This window comes from Penaeus monodon, chromosome 24, assembly GCF_015228065.2.
Source record: "Penaeus monodon isolate SGIC_2016 chromosome 24, NSTDA_Pmon_1, whole genome shotgun sequence".
Classification (NCBI taxonomy): domain Eukaryota; kingdom Metazoa; phylum Arthropoda; class Malacostraca; order Decapoda; family Penaeidae; genus Penaeus; species Penaeus monodon.
This window is the reverse complement of record NC_051409.1, coordinates 25224665-25225294: the sequence shown is the minus strand read 5'-3', so window position 1 is coordinate 25225294 and position 630 is coordinate 25224665. Positions and strand designations below refer to the sequence as shown.

Here is a 630-nt window from a genome sequence, read left to right as displayed (position 1 = left end):
GGCGCGTCCATCCGTCGGAGGTGATGGTTCCGTCGGGACTGTCGCTGCCGCATTTCCTGTGTAAGAAAATTGTGGTAAATAAACTGATTCGAGGAAACGAAAGAAAGCCATGCAATTCTTTAGGCGAAAGGCCCAAATTACTTACTCTTCGCGAGAACCATGGTAAGTCACCACCAGGCGGTCATTGAGGCAGTCGGTGGACGATTCCAGTTCGAAGGTAGGACAGATAAACTCCAAGTAGGTAGACTCCATGGGGTTGCACGTGATCTCGTACTGGCACCTGGAAGTGTGTGTATTATTTAGACGCAGTGAAATGTGGAGATTTACACAGATCGAAATGGAAGAAGTCTCATTTTGATTGCAGAAAAATCACCAAACAGCTAAACATGTGAAGAGCGAATCACCTGTAGTCTGTATCGTAGTTTTGGGGGAAGTTGGGCGACTGGATGGCCACTCGCTCGCCGGGGTTCATGGTGGTCGTTCCGCAGGGCAACGTCTCCAAGCGTGGCTCGGGGAACACGTTGGCCCCGCCCACCGCCGCAACCACGCCCAACAGCAAAAGTCCGATAGCAGACATCCTGAAGTGACTTCAGGAAAACGAAATATCAGTTTACGAGCTCCTTTATTTTA

The 630-nt window shown here is 50.0% G+C and overlaps 1 protein-coding gene across 1 annotated transcript in view; it reads right to left on the bottom strand.

Annotated features, from left to right (window-relative positions):
* The window catches only part of LOC119588918, a 4621-nt gene that overhangs the window by 3551 nt on the left and 440 nt on the right, over positions 1-630 (bottom strand). Inside the window, exons 2-4 of the mRNA XM_037937536.1 lie at positions 405-587; positions 146-280; positions 4-56 (exon numbers count right to left, since the gene is read on the bottom strand). Of these exons, the coding sequence (XP_037793464.1) occupies positions 4-56; positions 146-280; positions 405-577 (361 nt within the window). The 5' untranslated portion in view covers positions 578-587. The remainder of the gene's footprint in view (positions 1-3; positions 57-145; positions 281-404; positions 588-630) is intronic.